This window comes from Penicillium lagena, assembly GCF_028827675.1.
Source record: "Penicillium lagena strain IBT 129212 chromosome Unknown utg000001l_segment0_segment0, whole genome shotgun sequence".
NCBI lineage: Eukaryota > Fungi > Ascomycota > Eurotiomycetes > Eurotiales > Aspergillaceae > Penicillium > Penicillium lagena.
In genome coordinates, this window is record NW_026623222.1 from 5170799 (window position 1) to 5190690 (window position 19892).

Genomic DNA, 19892 nt, shown 5'->3' on the forward strand with positions numbered 1-19892 from the left:
AAAGATTTTTGGACATACCTCTTGACTCCATGACTCACTCTCATACAGTATTTCTCGAAATCGCCTTGACCACTCTACACTGAGAAACTCTTTCCTGGCCCCCACTGCTTCCTTTATGGTACAATACAAGTACAACACGTGAATTCTGACAGGAAGCCCGGAGGCCGGTGTTCAGCCTCACCTTAACCCCGCCTTCGGGCGGTATCCTACGACTAGCGATTCACAATATCTTTCTTTCTCCCATGTTCCCCATGGTTTGACAGGCTAGTCATTACAAGGCAACCCTCCAATCGTAATATTACTAGGGCTCACTGTTGACACTCCCACTGCTCATCGCATCATTACCTTGCGAATGAAGGAAACAAGGTTGTGAGTGAGCACAACTCCGCATGCTACAACCACCATGAAGCAAGATACTACACTCAAGCATGACGGCGAGCCGAACCCAGTTGACACTACTGGCCTATGCCTGCTATCCCTGGATGGCGGCGGCGTGCGAGGCCTCTCGTCACTATACATCCTGAAGAGCATCATGGACCGACTAAACCATGCGCGGGGGCAGATCAAGCTACCCCCGGTGAAGCCGTGCGAAGTGTTCGACCTTATCGGGGGCACAAGCACTGGTGGGTGAGTGCGCTTGTCATTTTTAATCCAGCGCGCTAATTTTCGGCAAGTCTCATCGCGATCATGCTCGGCCGCCTCGAGATGGATGTCGATAAGTGTATAGAAGCATACAGCGACCTTGCAGCAGCGGTGTTCCGCGAAAAGCTGAGGTCATTCCCTATCAACTTCAAAGGTGATATCACGGCCCAGTTCGACTCAGCGAAGCTGGAGAGCGCGATCCAAAAGGTGGTTGAGGACAGTGGTGTATCCAAGCGGGATCTATTTAATGACGGCACCGAATGCCGATGCAGAACGTAAGTACATTGCTAATCAAGGTGATATGTCTAACATAGCTAGTTTCGTTTGCACCGCCGACCGCCACACAAAGGACATCGTCCGCCTACGAAGCTATAGTCTCCCTGACGAGCCAAATATCCGCGCGACGATATGCCAAGCCGCCCTCGCGACATCTGCTGCCACAACCTTCTTTGAGCCCGTTAGCATCGGAGACCGCTCGTTTGCCGATGGTGCACTAGGCGCAAATAACCCAGTGGATGAAGTGGAGGGCGAGGCATCAAACATATGGTGCCCTGAGACGGGAGACCTAAAGCCTCTGGTCAAGTGCTTCATCTCGATCGGAACGGGGAATCCAGGCAAGAAACCGTTCGAGGACAAAATGGTTAAGTTCCTTGGGCAGACCGTAGTTCAGATTTCAACCGAGACGGAGAACACGGAGAGGAGATTCATAGCGAGATGGGCAAGGCATTTCGACGAAAAGCGGTACTTCCGGTTTAACGTCGAGCAGGGGCTGCAGGAAATTGGGCTTGAGGAGTACAAGAAGAAGGGATTGATGGAGGCGGCGACGGAGGGCTACCTTACGCATATGGCACAGAAGTTCCGCCTGCGGGACTGCATTCAGAACATGAGACTCAAGCAGAGTGTGTATCTGGAGGACTTTGCATAGCAAATCAAAGCATTTAGCTGATTTTTGCAGACAAGCCTGAGACTTCTTTTGCCGCGGTTATACATGTATGTGACTTGCTGCCGGCCAGCCTGTTTTTTGCTAAAGAGTATAGGAATATACCATCCGTACCATTAGACGGCAGTCAGGTAAGGAGACGATTGTTTGGTCATACTGTTGCTAATTGCTCGAATTCATCGCTAAATGGTCTTTTGTATAGTCCACCGCTTTGACGTACCATTAGATCTTATCGCTGTGCCGGTGATTGAAAATTTCTTGGGGCGGCAAGACGAACTAGACAAGTTATGGCAGTATTTACAGCCGACAAGTTCCCAATCACGAAAAGTTGCAGTCCTTCATGGGCTTGGAGGGATAGGAAAGACGCAGCTAGCGATTCGCTTCGCACGAGACCACAAGCAAGATTTCACTGCCATCTTTTGGCTGAGTGGCAAGGATCGCGGCACGCTCTTACGATCTTTGAGTTCTGTCTTTGCCCGTTTACCAGGACAGTCACCGAATACTGAGGCGGTCAATGACGAGGAGGTAGAGCAACGAGCCAGGCATGTACTACGTTGGCTCGCATTAGAGGGGAACTCACGCTGGCTGATCATTTTTGACAACATCGATCAATACTCACCTGTCAAAAGCGCTACTGGTGATGCATATGACATTGAAAAATACTTCCCCACAGCCGATCATGGTTCTATCCTCGTTACCTCTCGACTCCAAAGGCTGACAGAGCTAGGGAAGTCTTTTCAGATCAACAGACTTAACCCTAAGGATGCAATTCAGCTACTCTTGCAAAGCAGCTCTCTATTGGCGAAAAGTACAGCTGGCGAGCTTGCTAGCAATCCAGGTACTAGGACCTTTAACATACAGACCGTATTCGATGATACTAACATAAGTAGAGACCCTTGCGCTTGCTAATCGTCTAGATGGACTTCCATTAGCAATCGCCATCGCCGGGGCCTTTATGCGTGAAACTGGAACTAGCATCACTGAGTACTTGCAGTATTACCAAGAGTCTTGGTCCGACCTACAGCTGCAATCAAATCCTGAACGCCAGTACCAACAAGGTAACATGCTGCAAACCTGGATGATCTCATATCACGAGATCCAGAAGAGAGACCCGAATGCAGCGTCGCTGCTATTGTTACTTGCTCGCTTCGATAATCGAGATATCTGGTATGAATTAATAAGAAGCAGCAAATATAGCTCAAATTTCCCAATTTGGCTCCAAAGCACTATATCAAGCGAACTCGCGTTCAAAGTTGGTGTCAAGATTCTCGTCGGATTCTCTCTGCTTGAGACAAAGGAACAAGACAGAGGCTATGCTATACACCCAGTGGTGCAAGACTGGTGCATTCACCTTGCCAACAGAGACAAAAGTGTGGATTTAATCCAGCTCGCCGAACTAGCACTGGTGTCCGTTGGGTACGCTGTCCCCAGTATAAGTATCAGAAATTATTCCGAGCTTCAGCAACGCCTTATTCCACACGCGAATTATGTACGTCGTGGAGATTGGTCAGGCGGCAATATTGCGATATGGGGAGCATTCCATGGTTTAGGAAACCTTTATAGAGATCAGGGGAAGCTGAAAGAGGCAGAGGAGATGTACCAGCGAGCACTGGTAGGCTACGAGAAGGCCTTCGGTCCTGATCATACGTCCACTCTCAATACAGTCAACAACCTTGGTCTTCTCTACTCTGATCAGGGGAAGCTAAAGGAGGCAGAGGAGATGTACCAGCGAGCACTGGTAGGCTACGAGAAGGCCCTCGGTCCCAATTATACGTCTACTCTTAATACTGTCAACAACCTTGGGAATCTCTACTCTAAACAGGGGAAGCTGAAGGAGGCAGAGGAGATGTACCAGCGAGCACTAGTAGGCTACGAGAAGGCACTCGGTCCTGATCATACGTCCACTCTCGATACAGTTAACAACCTTGGAATTCTCTACTCTAAACAGGGGAAGCTGAAGGAGGCAGAGGAGATGTACCAGCGAGCACTGGTAGGGTATGAGAAGGCCCTAGGTCCACAACACAAAACACACACACCCACTCTCAATACACTCAACAACCTTGGCCTTCTCTACTCTAAGCAGGAGAAGCTAAAGAATGCAGAGGAGATGTACCAGCGAGTACTAGTAAGGTATGAGAAGGCCCTAGGTCCACAACACAAAACACACGCACCCACTCTTAATACAGTCCACAACCTTGGTCTTCTCTACTCTAATCAGGGGAAGCTGAAGGAGGCAGAGGAGATGTACCAGCGAGCACTGGTAGGCAAGGAGAAGGCCCTCGGTCCTGATCATACGTCCACTCTCGATACAGTCAACTACCTTGGTCTTCTCTACTCTAATCAGGGGAAGCTGAAGGAGGCAGAGGAGATGTACCAGCGAGCACTAGTAGGGTATGAGAAGGCCCTAGGTCCACAACACAAAACACACGCACCCACTCTTAATACAGTCCACAACCTTGGTCTTCTCTACTCTAATCAGGGGAAGCTGAAGGAGGCAGAGGAGATGTACCAGCGAGCACTGGTAGGCAAGGAGAAGGCCCTCGGTCCTGATCATACGTCCACTCTCGATACAGTCAACTACCTTGGTCTTCTCTACTCTAATCAGGGGAAGCTGAAGGAGGCAGAGGAGATGTACCAGCGAGCACTGGCAGGCTACGAGAAGGCCCTCGGTCCTGATCATACTTTCACTCTTGATACAGTCAACAACCTTGGGAATCTCTACAAAGATCAGGGGAAGCGAAAGGAGGCAGAGGAGATGTACCAGCGAGCACTGTCAGGCTATTAAAAAGCCCTTGGTCCAGATCACAGTAGGACCCGGCGACTTGCAGAGAGGTTAAACACCTTAAACATTGCAGATGTAAAGTAGTGTCTTTGGCCCGTTTCTGAAGTCATGGCATGTTCACACAATTTGAAGATACCAAGAACCATTTCTTGATGGGGTCAGACGCAAGAGTTTCCTTCTACCCTTGGCGGCTTCGGTGAATGACTGCCACGCCTTCCGATATAAGCATCGCTACAATGGGCAATGCACGAGAAGATGACTCCTATCCGTCTCTGCAGGATCACCCGCAGCTGGATCAACTACCGCTGCTCCAGTTTCCTGACTGGGAGGAAGGAAAAGCGCGCGATGAATAGCTGCCAAGTTGTATCATAAGCGGCGATGTAAGTCGGGGCGCCATTATGGTCTTTATCGCGCCGTCAACCGAAAATATTGTGGCCAAGAGCGCAGGGCAACGCGCGATGCCATCGGTCTAAGTCGATTCGGGCCGACTGTCGAGCCGTTAACCAGTACCCACTAGACAGTTTCCGTTCGTGTTTTCTTGAGCACGATAGATTTTAAGTCGTGTTATTTCACCTTTAATATACGACCGTCGTCGCTTCTTGTGAACTACTGCGATCGCATGTTTAGAGTGGTCTTTTCGTTAACTAATTCGGGGATGGATATTCGCACCTAACTAACATACTGTATACTCTGGATCTTAACCTCGCGCCCGGGGCCTAACTTACCCCTCTTTATCCCGCCAGAAAAGCTTAACCTATGATCCCGAAGCCGAAATTTTACACTTCAGTCGCCATCGCCCCTACCCACATTGGAACATACATGCTTTAATGCCGCCTTCCTCTAAATGGATGCTCTATCTTCGGCGGCGAGCCTTATCGCGGTCATTCAATTGACGGGAAGCCTCGTGAAGCTCTGTGGGGGCTACATTCAGGAAGTGAAAGCTGCACGAGATGAAAATTTCACCCTACAACGGACGATTGAAGGCCTTCAAGGGACACTCCAAGACCTACATGAGCTGCTCCAGAGCAATAACGGAAAGGCCCTACCTACCTCCTCACGACTAGTCAATAATACCACCAATTGCCTCGCCGACCTCCGAGCCTTAGAAGTGAGACTTGGTCTAGGAAAGGAAAAGAAACTGATGAGGAAAGTGGGATTCCGAGCCTTAAAGTGGCCTCTAAAGCGCGTAGAGGTGGAAGCCGCTATTGAGAAGCTCGAGAGATATAAATCTTCATTCCTCTTGTCTTTACAGGTGGATCAGAGGTACGTCGAAACACGATCAGATGACTCTGTATAATTGACTAGAAGACTCCATAGTACTCTGATAGTTGGCGTGGTCCAGAAAACCGATCGTATTAATCAAAATATAGATCTTGGGAAGTTGGAAGGCGTGATGGAGGCAGAGTTTGAGTCCTTCAACGATCGAGACGAGGTCGAATGTCTCCAAGGCACTAGGACCGAGCTCCTTCAGCAAATAATGGAATGGGCTATGTCGCCGTCCCAAAAAAGCATGTTCTGGTTAAAGGGAATGGCTGGGACTGGAAAATCCACAATATCTCGGACTGTGGCACGATCGTTTAAAGAAAACAACCATCTTGGCGCTAGCTTCTTCTTTAAGAGGGGTGAGGGCGACCGAGGGAACGCAAAGAAGTTTTTCCCGACTTTAATAAGGCAACTAGTGCTTAGGATCTCTGAACTAAGATCTGGCGTACAGAAGGCCCTCCAAGATGATCCCGACATTGGGTCGAAATTGCTCAAGGAGCAGTTTGAGAAACTACTCCTTCAACCGCTGCTCAATCTTGATCAACTCGGCCGACCCCCTCAAACTACTGTGATTGTGATTGATGCTTTAGATGAATGTGGACATAGTCAAGATGTCCAGAACATAATTCGGTTACTACCTCTTCTGCAGAGGGCAAAAGCGGTTCGCCTCCGGATCTTCTTGACTAGTAGGCCTGAACTCCCAATCAGCCTTGGCTTTTCCAAGATCGCAGAACATGAATATCAGGACCTGGCTCTTCATGAGATACCCAAAGAAGTGACAGAGCATGACATACATTTATTCCTACAGGACCGATTTGCGAAAATCAAACACGATAGAAAGATCTCCCAGGATTGGCCCAGCGATGATGCTATCCAAAAATTGGCCACAATATCCGTTCCACTATTTATTTCGGCTGCCACTATATGCCGTTATATTGAAAATTCGAAATGGGAGCCGAAATCGCGCCTCGCAGATCTTCTCACGGATCAAGCCAAATATGTCTCAAGAATGGACAAGACGTACCTGCCAATCCTAACACGACTACTAGACGATGAAGAGAGCGACGATTCGGAGCAGCAGCAGCTTCTACACGAGTTCCAGGACATAGTCGGTGTCATCGTCCTTCTTGCTGTTCCGCTTTCTATAAATTCGCTGTCGCTATTCCTTAGAATAGGAGTAGACCAGATCAGTAATCGATTAGATTCGTTCCGATCGGTTTTGAGCATTCCCGATGACCAAGATCAGCCTGTTAGGATTCTACATCTATCGTTCCGGGATTTTTTGGTCCAGCCTAGGACCAAGTTTTACGTGGATGAGCCAAGAAAGCATAACGATATCGCTAAGTTGTGCCTCGAAACCATGCACAGTCACCTACAGAAAGATATTTGCAATTTAGCAAGCCCTGGAATGTATAGGGCAGATATCGACCCTCAACTGATCCGCCAGCATCTACCACCAGCATTACAATACTCTTGTCGCTACTGGATACACCATTTCGAACAAAGTCATGATTTATCTTCCGAGATAGAAGATGTGCGAATATTCCTTCAGAAGCATTTTCTGCACTGGTTGGAAGCGATGAGTCTACTGGGTCTTATGTCGGAGGTGGTGGGTATGCTTGATCTCCTCCACACTATTATACCAGTAAGTAAGAATAGTAGATGGTCAAGTCATTCGTGATTTATACTAATAGATATAGGGTGACACCAATTCTATAATATCAGAATTTTTATACGACGGAAAGCGCTTTGTTATGAAAAATCGCCAGATAGCGGACGAAGCACCACTACAGATTTATTACGCAGGGCTGGTATTTGCGCCTCGAACGGCAATAATTCGTACGGAGTTTGAGTCAGACCTTCCCAGCTGGATATGTCAATTGCCACAAGCGAACGAAAAATGGAGTGCAGAATTACAGGCTCTCGAGGGCCACTCATTCTGGATTACGTCGGTGGCCTTCTCGCCCGATGGCCGACTGCTGGCGTCTGGCTCTTATGATCAGACTGTGCGGCTCTGGGACCCGGCAACAGGCGCTCTACTGCAGACTCTAGGGGGCAATTTGCATGTAGTTGAGTGCGTGGCCTTCTCGCCCGATGGCCGGCTGCTGGCGTCCGGCTCAGGTCACTGCGTGCGACTCTGGGACTCGACGACGGGCATCCTACAGCAAACTCTCGAAGGCCATTCGGACTCGGTACTGTCAGTAGCCTTCTCGCCTGATAGTCGGATGCTAGTCTCTGGCTCCCACGATAACACAATACGGCTCTGGGACACGGCGACGGGCACCCTACAGCAGACCCTTAAAGGCCATTTGAAGTCGGTTCCGTCGGTGGTCTTCTCGCCCAACGGCTGCCTATTAGCGTCTGGCTCTGGGGATAACACGGTGCGGCTCTGGGACACGGTGACGGGCGCTCTACTACAGATTCTCGAGGGCCATTCGGAATGGGTTCGGTCAGTGGCCTTCTCGCCTGACGGCAGGCTCTTAGTGTCTAGCTCCGACGATTACACTGTGCGACTTTGGGACACGGCGACGGGCGCCTTGCAGCAGACTTTCGAGGGCCATTCGGAATGGGTTCTGTCGGTGGCCTTCTCGCCTGACGGCAGGCTCTTAGTGTCTAGCTCCGACGATTACACTGTGCGACTTTGGGACACGGCAACGGGCGCCTTGCAGCAGACTTTCGAGGGCCATTCGGACAAGGTTTGCTCAGTAGCATTCTCGCCTGATGGCCGGCTACTGGCGTCTGGCTCTCATGACCAGACTGTGCGGCTCTGGGACCTGGCAACGGGCGCTCTACAGCAGACTCCCGACGGCCATTCGAGCTCGGTTCGGTCGATAGCCTTCTCGCCTGACAGCCGACTACTAGCATCTAACTCCGACGATCACATAGTACGGCTCTGGGATACGGCGACAGGCGCGCTGCAGCAGACCCTCAAAGGCCATTTGAACTCGGTTGGGTCAGTAGCCTTCTCGCCTCACGGCAGGCTGCTGGCGTCCGGCTCTGTCGACAAGACAGTGCGGCTCTGGGACACGGCGACAGGCGCTCTACAGCAGACCCTTAAGGGCCATTTGAAGTCGATTCAGTCGGTGGTCTTCTCGCCCAAGGGCTGCCTATTAGCGTCTGGCTCTAGGGATAACACGGTGCGGCTCTGGGACACGGTGACGGGCGCTCTACTACAGATTCTCGAGGGCCATTCGGAATGGGTTCGGTCAGTGGCCTTCTCGCCCGACGGCCGGCTTCTGGCGTCCAGTTCTTACGATGAGACAGTAAGGCTCTGGCACACGGCGACGGGCGCCCTACAGCAGACTCTTGAGTGCCATTCGAGCTTGGTTCTGTCGGTGGCCTTCTCCCCCGACGGCCAGCTCCTAGCTTCCGGCACTAATAACCTCCACGATCACACATTGCTGCTCTGGGATACGGCGACGGGTGCCCTACAGCAAACTCTCGAAGGCCATTCGAGCCTGGTTGAGTCGGTGGCCTTCTCGCCCGATGGCCAGCTCCTAGCGTCCGGCACCGGTAACCTCTATGATCACACCTTGCTGCTCTGGGACACGACGACGGGTGCCCTCCAGGAGACCTTGAGTAGAGAGGGAATAGTCACTGAACTTGAATTCGCTCGAGATGATTCAGAACACAATATGAGGCTAAGGTCCATTCATGTTCAATCCATGAGTGACAATCATGTCTCCAATTCACCCAGAACGAGTTCAAAGATGTTCCTGACGCGGCGCGACTGGTTATTTCTGAATGAAAAACAAGTATTATGGCTTCCTCCTGAGGCTCGACCGTCTTGTGTGGCTATGAAAGCGAATAAAATTGCCCTGGGACATGCGTCAGGACGGGTTTCCTTCATAGGATTTCGGACATAATAGGCGGTAATTAATTTTAGCTGTCTTCCTTCTCTACAACGTGTGCGAAAAATGAGGATCATTTTATATAGTATTGGAGGTTTGTGAAATAGAAAAGAAGAGAAAGCACCTCTGCTGTTCCTTCTGCCAATATTTTTTACAACATGCAGGTTTCCTTTGTATCGATTAATCCATTCTTTAATGTCGCTAACGAAAGCGCGAGCAATGCTGCTTTTCATATCCTGTTCCATGGAAAAATGCACAGGACTTTGATCCTCGTCAACTTACACAAGGCCAAGGCCTTCGGCCAATGCAACGCTAGAGAATTACAATCAAGCTCTTCCTTCTAGGAGTTATCTCAATAAGCGAAGACGAATATCACATCATAGAAAGCACAATCGCCTCTTGGCTACGTAGCCGACGGGGACAAGCTGTACAATTACTGGAACGGTTGGAGCGCATCTGGGCCTTGCCAAATAAAAGAAAGCGAAAATATGCTCCTGCAGCGGTTACATATCTTGCTTGGCTTATTTTGAATCAATATGTTATCATTTGCTGTCATGAGAGAATCATTTAGCCAGTATGGCTTCCACAATCTTTGCATGCTGGATCAGCACTTCATCTTTCTGGCGACGGCCGATGAGTTGCACGTGGCCTGGTGCATTCTCGACTTCCCTCGGAAAATCTAGTCAAGTTAGAATAGAGTTTTGGCGGTTCATACAAGGGACGAATCCTTACAAGGTGGGATATAGTTCACGGTACGGACAAACTCCGCGTCGGCGGCCTCATTTGACCGGCCAAAAGGAATGACACAGGCAGGGTACTAGGCGTAATGGTTAGCAAAAAGATTCCCCGTGGTCATGGAAGGGATTTATACATCGACCAGGTTGGCAATGACGGTATACATCGGAACGCCATACGTGTCATGAGGGACAGCCGTGCTCTGATATCCAGCACCGAGGATTAAATCAAGCTTATTGTCGAGGTAAACACGGCGCATTTTGGCAGCGATCTCTGCTTTGACTGCATTGAGGCCGAAAAAATCTCGAAGAGTCGGCTCAGGCCCCTTCCCTTCCAGATCATACGTGAATTGAAGGGATGGGATAGGTGGCTCGCCGCCATTGCGGATATGTTGCAGCTGCGTCTGATCCGGGTCGACGCGAAAGAACTTGAACGACAAATCCGAGGCTGATCCTACGAACGAAATTTGGTCCGATAAATCTACTATACAATGACCAGCGTTGGACAGCTTTTTAGCGGCTTCCACCAGAGTTCGCTGCATGTTGGGATGCAGTGGTGCCTGAGGATCTTCTGGAAGAATGCCGATGGTGAGCCTCTGTGGCAAGGAGTTGGTAGGCTCGATCCAAGGGAAAGCTAGGGCCGTATCGTCCATATCATCGGATGGTGCATCAAATACCACACGGAGCAGCATATCTGCATCACGAACAGAGTGGCATAGGGGGCCTGCCACTGGGGCAATGCCAGCCATTCCTGGACGGGCAGCACTCTTTTGGCCGCCGTACGGCACGCGACCGACGCTCGGCTTGAAACCAACAGTGCCGCAGCATAAGGCTGGGATCCGGATCGACCCTGCAATATCGGTGCCGATACCCAAGATTGATCCACGCATAGCCACCAGGGCGCCCTCACCACCACTGCTACCACCAGCTGTGAGGTTGCCACGATGGGGGTTCAAGACGCGGCCGAACACGTTGTTATGCGAGTCTGCAGTCATCATGGTTTGCGGTACGTTGGTTTTGACGTATAGCACCGCACCTGCTGCAAGAAGTATCTCCACGAGGGCAGAGTTTTGGCTGGCTGGTGGGTGATCCAAGAAGGAAACAAATCCTAGAGAAGAATGAATCCCTTCGATGTTAAATGTTTCCTTCAGACTGATGGGAATGCCATGCAGCGGCCCAACAGGCTTTCCAGTAGCCTTCAAGTGCTCGTCCAGCTGTTTCGCTCTGGCCAGAGCCTGGGGGAACATAGTTTCCGTGAGGCAGAACGTCAGCTGCTGCGCAATGGCGGCTCTCTTGCAGAACGCAGCCGCGACCTCGACAGCACTGAGTTCCTGTGCTGCGAGCTTGTCTCGTAGGGCCGTTGCGTCTTGTATCTCTGTGATTGCAAGCTCCGCATCGCTGAGAAGGCCGCACTTTGAGGGCACATCCAGGACACATTGGTCATTGTTCTTGAGTTGCTCCAGAATCTCTGCTGGTAATCGCCATTCGGAGGGAATTTTAGCATCCGCTTCGGCCCGTTTAGCGGCAGCTTTCTCTTCCCAGGTAGGCACGGTCATGTTGGGATCCAAGGCAATCAATGGATAATTGATCAGGTTATTGATATGAACCCCGGGGAAACGGTGCTGGACGCTGGCTTTGGGTATTTATATTCATTCATCTGGGTCGATTCACGCGGGGATAGATAGCATTTGATGCCGTAGACCAATCATATATTTTTGCGCGCAGATAGCCTCTCCTCCACTACGCTCTCGGTACTCGGCAGTCAATGAAATCCGTGGCGGCAATTCCCGCCAGTAGACTCGCATAAAAGAAAAGCTTCAAAATACCAGACTCATGGGCGCAGCGTAATATCTCAAATTGAAAAGTGCCGAAAAATAACCATGGCCGCCCATTTCAAAGCCGAAGTACAAAAGTTTCCCTTCAGGTGTTGGTTTTGATATTACCTGAAGTCAAGATTCTTTAGCTTGACTAGCGCAGAAGTTTTATAACCATTTCTATGGGAAATCCTAACACTCAAGCTCAATGCGCGTTGTCCTTGCTGTCAAGATAACTGCAGCGCAACTCTCCACATATGCCCTGCAGTTCGCGAGCACCACGTACAAGCTCACGTCAAGATAGTATATAGCTGCCTCTCATCCGTCTATCTGTGTAAACCGTCAATCTCTAACCACGCCCTTATAAGCCATCCACGTCGAACTGGTTGGCCGACACAGCGCCGTCGGTCAATAACAGCCCAATACCTCCACAAGACCACCGTGAGTCGACGGCAGTTAGACGGGGTCCTCCAGCAATACACCCTTCGATCTTGTCTCCGCAAACATTCATGGTCACATCATAGCCTGTCTCCATCTCCCAAGAGAAATCTGCCTTGGCTAGCTCAATGCGTTTCTCATCCCACGCCTGGATGAGCGCCACCTTGTTGTCAGGCTGGAATACCATCGCATAATACCGATTCAGCCCCTGCACTCTGGCAGCAAGACCTGCCGGGGTCCCTAAATGAACTGTCAGGCCCTTGCACACAACGCGGTAGTTGGTCCAGTCCCGAGTGCCGTGGATAATCATGCCCTCGCCATGGTTGTTAGAGACGCGGAAGGGAACGGGAAATTCGATGTTCCACTTGTCCACGCCACGGACCCAGGCCCGCCGCCATAAATCGCACTTGGGGATGCTAAGAGCCGTGGTTCCTTGTCCAGGGGTAGATTCGAAGATGCCCTTGCTCGGTGGCTTCAGCGTCAATCGAGGGGCACCGCTCCAGCTCATACGATCCAACCAGACCGTGCCGCTCACAGATCCAGCAGCGGCGTGTAGGACAATTCCTATTTTTTGGACTGGTTGTCCGTCCGTTGGGGGTATCTCCCACGTGAGTGTCTTTTCCTCGCCGTCTTGGATGAGAGTCGAAGGACTATCCAAGGTATCAAGGCCATCGTTCTCGTTGTAGACCCTGATTCGAATGGATGCGAGCACAGCCCGACCCTTCGTCACTCCACGCAGAACAGCCTTCAAGGTTTGCCCCGAGTAGACCAAGGGAGACGCCATGAGTTCGTAGGTGCGCATGTTGAGCACCTCTGGTGGAGTGAAGACGTCTGTGAGAACATCCACGGACTCGGCTTTGGACAACTTGTCCAGTTGGATAGAAAGCCCTGGACGTCCCTGGTCATCGACTGCCTGAGCCACTTTTGCCATACCAGGCTGGAGCGTGCTTTCAGAGGCACGGAAGCCTTGGACACTGCCGGGTAGGGTAAAGTAGTACTGGTCTCCGTTCTTTGGAGCAGGTAATGGCTCAAGATTCTGGATGCGGCGTCCCATGTTCACCACATCATATGCAAGTCTTGCTGCGTTGTTGATCGCGTAGCCGCCATCCGTGCCCGATAATAGGGCCCGGTCAGCTACCGGTGACCTCCAGTCCTGGCCATCCTCGAAACCCTGGAGTCCATGCATCAAGGCCACGAGGCAGCCCACTGTGCCGCCGTTGCAGTCGGTGTCTTCTCCAGCCGTACAGACAATGGTCATGGCATCGTGGAAACTGGACCCTCCATAGACTAATGCCAGGATGCAGATGGCGAGATTCGGAATGACATGACAGATGCCGGGGTACTTGTTCAATCCATAGTGTTGCTCGCATCGCTCCCGCGTCTTATACCAGTCCTGGTCTATTTTGGCCCATTGACGAATGTCGTCCACCACTTTTCGGACCGTTGAATCTTGGGGCACATATTGCAGGCCAGTATCGATAAGATGGTCCACATCGGCAGAGAGAAAGGCTTCTGCTTCCATCGCTGCAATCATTTTGGCAGAATGCACGGCGTCACCGTCATGACTGACCGTAGCCGCTTGCTCTGCTAGCTTCACGGCTTGGTCAGGATTGCCGGGGGACACCATGGCCCAGCCATCGATGAAGATCTGAGCACCGATTTGCTCGGCAATGACCTTGCCATTGGTCCTCATCGAGCCACTGGTCGGAGCCGGGATGCCCTTCTTGAGATTGAGGAAGGTCGTTTGCTCCGTGGAGATTCCATTGCCACCCCACCAAAAGACGGAGCGGTATAGGATGATATTGTTGAGCCACGTCTTGCCGACCTGCTCTGCGGTCAAATCGGCACCCGCGCCGTGTTCCTCCAACGCACGGAGGAACATGAACGTCCCTGTCACGTCGTCGTCGGTGACGACCAGAGGCTCCCCAGTCTTTTCGTGGACATAGTAATGGATCTCGCCCAGCTCCTTCACGATGCGTTGATGGCTCCAGAGCTCAAATGGGCGGCCCAGGTACACCCCGATCAACTTTCCGAGCACACCGGCATAAACCCGCTCGAGATAGTCCGGGGGAGGAGGCATGATGTCCAGAGATTATGAGGAAGATTTGCTGAACGAATCTAAGACTCTGATGAGGTAGGTTACTTTATAATTTCAAGCTTCCAGACACCGATGGATTAGCTCAGCACGTATTGCCCGTTTTGGGCAAGATGGCGAGAAAGGATTCACCTCCAACCCAGAACCGCTAGCTGACTCGCCATGGTGGACTATTCGGGTTTAGAGCTGGTAGTAGTTTATCTCCGCATTAGGTGGCTCGCCTTCCCCGGTGGACCCGCACGGCAGCACATATCCGCTGCCCATGGGGGGGGGGGGCAGGGGACAAGGAACTACACTTATAGGCCGGGTGCCTACCTGAAAATTGAGTGCTGTTGGTGGTCAGTTGATCAATTTGTTTCCTCCATCTTTTCCGTCATTATTATGTCCACGATTCTTGAAGACAAGACGGCAGATGCCGTCGCGGAGATCGCTCATGACTCCGTCCTCGCCGCGGAGCTTGTCAATGAGCTCGCAGCGGCGGAGGGTAACCTCCCTGTCATGGAATCCATGAAGATTTACGCCAAGGCCGTCTTCTGGTCGCTCTTTGTCTCGATGGGTGTAATCATGGTCGGCTACAACTCTCAAATCATTCTTTCCCTCTTCGCTCTCCCTGCTTTTGTCAATAAGTACGGCACCACGACTGCTAACGGCACCAAAACCTTGACGGCAGGATGGCAGATTGCCCTCAGCATGTGCTACATTGGCGAGGTGATCGGAGCTCTCGGTATCGGGTGGTTTTATGACCGGTATGGCCGCAAAAACACCATGATCGCTTGCAATTTTGCCTGCATTGCCGCCATTTTCATAATTTTTTTTGCTCCCAACGCTACTGTCTTGACCGTCGGTGAAGTCATTGCAGGCATTCCATGGGGCGGCTTTACGACGATTGCCCCATTGTATGCTGCTGAAGTGAGCCCAGTTGCCCTCCGAGGCATGCTGACCGCGTTCATCAATATGGCCTGGATTATCGGTCAATTGGTTGGCCAAGGTGTCACAAAGGCTACCTCGAGTCGGGTGGACGAATGGGGATATCGCATTCCTTTTGCAATCCAGTGGGCATGGTGTGTGCTGCTTGCTATCGGCATCCCATTTGCTCCAGAGTCGCCCTGGTACCTGGTCCACAAAGGGCGAAAAGCCGAAGCAAAGAAGTCCCTGCTGCGCCTGGTTTCGGCAAACAGTCCTGTCAACATCGACCAGCAAATCGAAGTCATCGAAAAGACAGACCAGCTGGAGCGTTCCCTGCAGGAGTCATCGACCTACATGGATCTATTCCGAGGAGTCAATCTCCGCAGGACCGAAATCGCCAACATCGCTTATTGCTCACAGGTGCTGAGCGGCATCCCTCTCTCCTGGTATTGCAACTACTTCTTTACCTTGGCCGGCTTGTCTACCGTTCAATCATTCAATTTGGGCGTTGGTAACACTGCCGTGGGGTTCGTGGGTACAGCGTGCACCTTCTTCTACCTAAGTTATGTAGGACGGCGGAAGGCATACGTCAGTGGTCTGACCATTATGACCACCATCATGTTTGTAATTGCCATCCTCGACGTGCTGCCGCATTATGGATCGCACCCAAGTTACAGCTGGGCGCAGTCCATCTTGCTTATCGTCTGGAGCTTCTTCTACCAACTCACCGTTGGGCCTTTGTCTTATGTCTATATCAGTGAAGTGCCATCCACAAAGCTGAAGGGCCGCTCTATTGCGCTTAGCACCGCTGCATTCTTCTTTGCCATGATTGTCGTGAGTGTTGCTTTGCCATATCTGTTTAATCCAGGTGCTGCGGACCTGCGAGGCAAAGTCGGGTTCGTATTTGGAGGAACGTCTCTGGCCACACTCATCTGGGCCTACTTTCGCCTACCGGAAACCGCAGGCCGCAAATACGCAGAGATTGACTACATGTTCGAGAACAATGTGCCCGCTAGACACTTTGCCAAGTACCAGGTTGCGGGGTTTTCAAATGCAGAGGAAAAGTGAGACGCCGATGATAGTCGGTCGAGAACAAGCTGTTTGGCTCTGTCAATTTGCGAATAAGTTGGCTGTTTGGTCTTAATATAGAGAAAGACTAAATCTGCGCCAGAAAATTGACGCGTTTTTGATTATCTCTCATTAAATATTCTGCATAGAGCTCTTATTCTAAATGCCTAGCTCGGGGAATGTTGTGTGGAAGACATATTGCCTTTCCATATCTATCTTCCATACAGTTGCTCAAAGGTTGTTATTGAACTACTTGTATCTCATATGACAAAGGAGATTTGCAATCATTTCAAAGAAGGTACTACCAAATCCAAGATCCGCTTCCTAGCTCGTGAATAGGTGGATCAATTGATGGAACAGGGTCTAGCTGGCGAATGTAGAGCTAGAATCGCGAATCCCTTGCTTAACTTTATAGACAATCCGAAATGATAATCACTGCTGTCAGCGCTCTATACTGCCATCTCGAAAATGGGTTCGATAGGCGCGCCAATGCGTCCCCCATCGGGAAGCCGTGCGGGGAGAGCACGCCATCCCCCGAGATACCCGTTAATGTGCGGAGAAACCATCTCAGCTGACTCACGAACTACTTATAGAGGATAATATCTTCGGACCAAAACACCCTGGTCCTCCCTAGTTCACTTAAAACTAGATACTTGCTAGTACGACCAGGCCGCAACGGCAGGAAGACTTTGCCAGTATCATGTCAAAGCCAGTCCGTCTGCATATGGGAATGTCAATTTGGACTCGCTGGCTCTTTTTGCTTTACCTCACTCACACTCTGCGAGGATGGGAATTGAGTACCTCATCTTAAATTGAGAAAAGTCCAATGCATACCGTAACTGAACCCGGCACGCGGAAGAAGGTAAAGCGACGGCCTGTGCAGAAAACATTTACTGGTTGCCTGGAGTGCAAATCCCGAAAAGTATTTGGTTTATCTTTGCTGACTGGTGCGCAATGCTGAAATTGGACAATGCAGGTCAAGTGCGATGAGACGCAACCCTCTTGCAAGCGGTGTCTAGCACGCCGAATCCATTGCTCTGGCTACGATGCCTTCCGATGGCGGTGGTCAAAGAAGCATGAGCAGTTCAGGTCGAATTTCGTGGAAGATGAGGCTTCTACTCGAAAATGTGCTTTATCAATAGCCAATGGCCAGGGGCCTTCGCCGTTTATTCTTGAGGATGGCGAGCACCCGGAGTCAACTATCGGGTTAGCCTTTGAAAACAGCGAGAACCTCCTCTGGAAAGACCAGGTTATATCAAATATACACGATAATTTGTCGGATAAGCTGTGTCAAGAGCATCAGCAGCTTCTCATAAGCTCACCACCGCCCTACACCCTTCACGATACAGGGTGTACATGGTGGGAGACTCCCCCAGAAATCCCTTGTGATGGTGACAAGATTTCAACGTTGACATTGTCGATAAAGGAAGAAGACGAACAACGCTACCCATTCAGTCTATCTTCGTCTCTGCTAGACCCTCACAGTGAACTAGTCCAGCGTTATTTCAGTCACGTATCTCCAACGGTGTCAACGTTCGATTCCCCAAGCAACCCATTCCGATCTGTCGTGGCGCAGGGCTGGCAAAGTTCTCTATCTATGCTTCTAACCATGAAAAGCATGACTGGCGCGACACTGGCCCGGTTTTCCGACGAAATGAGGATAATCGGCTTGCAGAACCAGCGGCTTGCCTATGGCCAGATCTCAAGGGAGATTTCTCACTCACCAGGAGCAATCACAGATGTGCTGCTCTTTTGCATCCTGCTGCTTGGCATCAGTTCGGTTTGGCATGATCCGAAGGATTACGGTACGGTGCACCTCAAGGCTGTTCGAGATATTATTAGGACCCGAGGTTTTACATGCACGTCACCATATCTTACCGAGACCTTTTTCAAGAAGGCGTTGGTATACTGGGAAATGGTCTCTTGCGTTGTTGATAATGACTTCAGCACAGATGAAGCCAGTGCCATGCTCTCTTGTCTCTCTGATTCAGTCCCCAGCTTCACTTCGAGCTGCTCTCGAGTCGTTCCGCATCCGTGGACGGGGATTGGCGCCGAGCCACAGCTTCATTTTACCTGTACAGCGAAGCTGATTCGGCAGCTCCGTTCCATGCAGAATGATGCACTGAACATCCCCGCGGCTGACATCAATCGACTCCTCGTAACAGCAGAAAAGATTGAGGCGGATGCCTGGATGACAACTCTTCCAAATCTTCGTGAAATTGACGCTGTCGGTGACCCTGACACACCATCCTCACACCATCTCTTTATCGCCGAAGGATATTTGCTCGCTACTTTATTCCAGCTATACTTGGTATTCCCCGACATGGCCAAAACCCGCCAGCGGCTGTTGAATGAGCGAATCTTCCTGGATGACCACAGACCTAGAGTAGTATATTCCACTGGCGTGTGGTCGCTTTTCAAAAATTGCAGCGACGACCCGGCAGAGCTCGTTCGATGCCTGGGTCATAGTATCGTGGTTCGGTTGGAGCAGATTCCTGTTAGCTCCAAGACTACGTGTTTGCAACTGCTTCTCATGCTCGTTGCTGCTGGATCCTTGGGCATACGAGACGAGGAGCCGAATTCAGATAACAACCAATGGATTCTTCAAGCACGGCAGTTCATCCTGGACCGGATCGACTATTTCCGTCACATATTTCCTATCAAACAAGTTGATGCCATCAGCCTCGTCATCGAGAATATCATAGACGAGGTCCAAACCGGGAGAACAGTGTTTTGGATGGATACTATGACGAGATTGAATGCCGAGACAGTCTTGGGGTGAGCATGTCGCAGCGGCGGTGTGTGTAGCATATTGTATTTGATGTTGATTATATACGGCTCGTTTTTGGGATAAGCCAAAGATAAAGTAAGGCCTTACCATAGCCTTAGAAAAGACATATAGAAGACCTGGAAATGTAAGAAGAATGCAATATCATTTTGCGGGCGTGGATGCCAGATCAGAATAGGAAAAACAGTATTCTATAAAGGGTAATGGTGAAGGTAAAGTGAAGAGGAGGGTGGAGATGCAGCGAAGAAGTAGATAGAGTGGCAGAAGAGAGTGAGTGTGTAAGTCAGATCATAAGAGAAAAGAAAACACTGACAAGAAACAAAGCGTTTCATTAAGCGGCTTTAAAATCAGTAAGAAAAAGATCAACAAGAAAAGCGAAGGAGGAGGGACACCAGGTAAAGACAATTCGGTACCCATGTCCGTGGTTGGTTGGTAAGGGAGATGTGGACATAATGAAAATAAAAAAAGGGTACTCGCTGTGTATGGGAAGTGCATCGATCGATCGGGGGTATAGATAGGAAGGAAACTCGCAAGGACGGCAATCGCACAAAATGGACAAAACAAAACAAAA

The 19892-nt window shown here is 50.6% G+C and overlaps 5 protein-coding genes across 5 annotated transcripts; 3 read left to right on the forward strand and 2 right to left on the reverse strand.

Moving 5' to 3' along the window:
- Positions 1-403: 403 nt before the first annotated feature.
- N7510_002282 (protein kinase subdomain-containing protein) lies at positions 404-4367 on the forward strand (the record flags this gene model as incomplete). The annotated part of the gene is made up of 8 exons (XM_056974209.1): positions 404-627; positions 675-917; positions 961-1541; positions 1598-1632; positions 1680-1713; positions 1785-2420; positions 2473-2749; positions 2807-4367. 8 exons carry the CDS (start codon positions 404-406, stop codon positions 4365-4367), a joined length of 3591 nt encoding a protein of 1196 aa, XP_056839326.1.
- Positions 4368-10041: 5674 nt separating this feature from the next.
- Positions 10042-11768, reverse strand: N7510_002283 (putative general amidase; the record flags this gene model as incomplete). Its single annotated transcript, XM_056974210.1, has 3 exons — positions 10042-10157; positions 10211-10295; positions 10350-11768. 3 exons carry the CDS (start codon positions 11766-11768, stop codon positions 10042-10044), a joined length of 1620 nt encoding a protein of 539 aa, XP_056839327.1.
- Positions 11769-12387: 619 nt separating this feature from the next.
- Positions 12388-14544, reverse strand: N7510_002284 (ADP-ribosylglycohydrolase family protein; the record flags this gene model as incomplete). Its single annotated transcript, XM_056974211.1, has 1 exon — positions 12388-14544. The coding sequence occupies one exon, from the start codon at positions 14542-14544 to the stop codon at positions 12388-12390; it is 2157 nt and encodes a 718-aa protein (XP_056839328.1).
- Positions 14545-14940: 396 nt separating this feature from the next.
- On the forward strand, positions 14941-16533 carry N7510_002285 (uncharacterized protein; the record flags this gene model as incomplete). The annotated part of the gene is made up of 1 exon (XM_056974212.1): positions 14941-16533. One exon carries the CDS (start codon positions 14941-14943, stop codon positions 16531-16533), a length of 1593 nt encoding a protein of 530 aa, XP_056839329.1.
- A 970-nt stretch (positions 16534-17503) lies between these two features.
- N7510_002286 (Zn(II)2Cys6 transcription factor) lies at positions 17504-19315 on the forward strand (the record flags this gene model as incomplete). The annotated part of the gene is made up of 1 exon (XM_056974213.1): positions 17504-19315. The coding sequence occupies one exon, from the start codon at positions 17504-17506 to the stop codon at positions 19313-19315; it is 1812 nt and encodes a 603-aa protein (XP_056839330.1).
- Positions 19316-19892: the final 577 nt, after the last annotated feature.